This window comes from Cephus cinctus, unplaced genomic scaffold (genome assembly GCF_000341935.2).
Source record: "Cephus cinctus unplaced genomic scaffold, Ccin1 Ccin1_contig_4012147, whole genome shotgun sequence".
Lineage (NCBI taxonomy): Eukaryota > Metazoa > Arthropoda > Insecta > Hymenoptera > Cephidae > Cephus > Cephus cinctus.
The window spans coordinates 1-1,496 of NW_014332688.1; the positions used below are offsets into that span (position 1 = coordinate 1).

Below are 1,496 nucleotides of genomic sequence, written 5' to 3' on the forward strand. Positions count from 1 at the left end.
TTTGACTAATAATCTTTCAGAATCTCACATTATTTGCTGATGTGCATGAACAAAGAACCATATATATTATAAGCAGTTAGAATATCATACGATTACCAGTCTTATTATTTCAACTCATGAATTACCATTCGAATAAAATATCTCATAAAAATCACAACGTCATTCAAGGCGCGAATTAGGCTTAAAGAATCATTAACTTTTTCTACTTATACATATATAACATAAGCTTGACTATATATTAATCATAGTGTAAAATAATCTAAGTATTGCAATCAGTCCCACGCAACCTTAAAACCTTAATAAAAATAAATCTATTATATTTACAGGACTTAAGCATACAAGTGTCTAAGATCCAGTCCCGTTATTTTTATACGTTTAAATTGAAAAAATACTGTTGACTGATCTCATACTTATAATAGTTCTCTCGCTAGAGAGAAACTCCTAAAAATCGGTCACTTTTTTCAAATACAAATATACAATCCAAATGCTTTTGCCATTTCTCAGTGAAATGCAAATACCAAAATTAATATAGGTACAGCAATGATGCAAAGCAAGTAAATAGCAGTTCTAGGCTCGCAGGTAGACACAACCACATAATCATGATTCCACTGAGACTCGTTACCATTTAGCGGAAGTTCCAAAACCGTCTTTTGTCCACTAAAAAAATTCAACGGCAATGAACACTCCTGTGTGCTATTTTCACACGCATGAACAGAATTTGATGTATTGTACATAGTTTTCATTAAATCAAAATGAATTCTAACATAATTCGGTTGAATTTCATTTTCTGAACTGAATACAAAGAAATAATAGCCGTTCATTGGTACCCTGAAACGTAAACGTAACACTTACTGTATGCTCTTTTTTCTTCAGAATTCTTTTAGTTTCAATTTTTTTCATTTTCTTACTTACCTATACGTTACGGTATTTGCGAATGATGCAATAGAATGTTGTTTTTCGTATTTTGGCGCGCAATGACGGTGTGGCGTCAATGGTAAATTCAATATCAATCCTTTGCATTCCAATAAACGTTCTTCCGAGCTGCTAAATGAACTCCAGAACTCTGAGTTACTTCTGTCGTTCAATGTTGTCTCATTCACTGTGCCTCTGTCCTCAGCTATGCCGTCTGGATTGAGCATTCCCTAATTAAAGAAATTAGCATGTGCCATGAGTAAGTTTATTTTATTTTTGCAAAACAAATTTTAACTGCACACTGCTCGTCGTATCCATCATTAACAATATCATTCGATAGATATCATTTACAATTTGATAGGTTCTTTAGAATCACGTGTAGCTATCGAGCATTACTATTCTAATCAAGTATATCGATACTCTCATATTAAAAGAATTAAATACATGATACTCGTTAAATAAGAAATCTCAGTATCAGCTGTTTTACTCTCTGTCAATTAGTCTTGAAATTGATTAAGTTGATATAGATCACTTTATATATTCAGGGCAAACGTACCAGCTGAAGTTGAACGCGATTGAACAAT

The 1,496-nt window shown here is 32.5% G+C and overlaps 1 protein-coding gene across 1 annotated transcript; it reads right to left on the reverse strand.

Annotated features, from left to right (window-relative positions):
* Positions 1 to 21: 21 nt before the first annotated feature.
* Positions 22 to 1,139, reverse strand: LOC107267856 (the record flags this gene model as incomplete). Its single annotated transcript, XM_015740431.2, is given in 2 exon segments — positions 22 to 828; positions 913 to 1,139. Coding segments are annotated over 2 exon segments (555 nt in total), but the record flags the coding sequence as incomplete, so codon positions are not given.
* Positions 1,140 to 1,496: the final 357 nt, after the last annotated feature.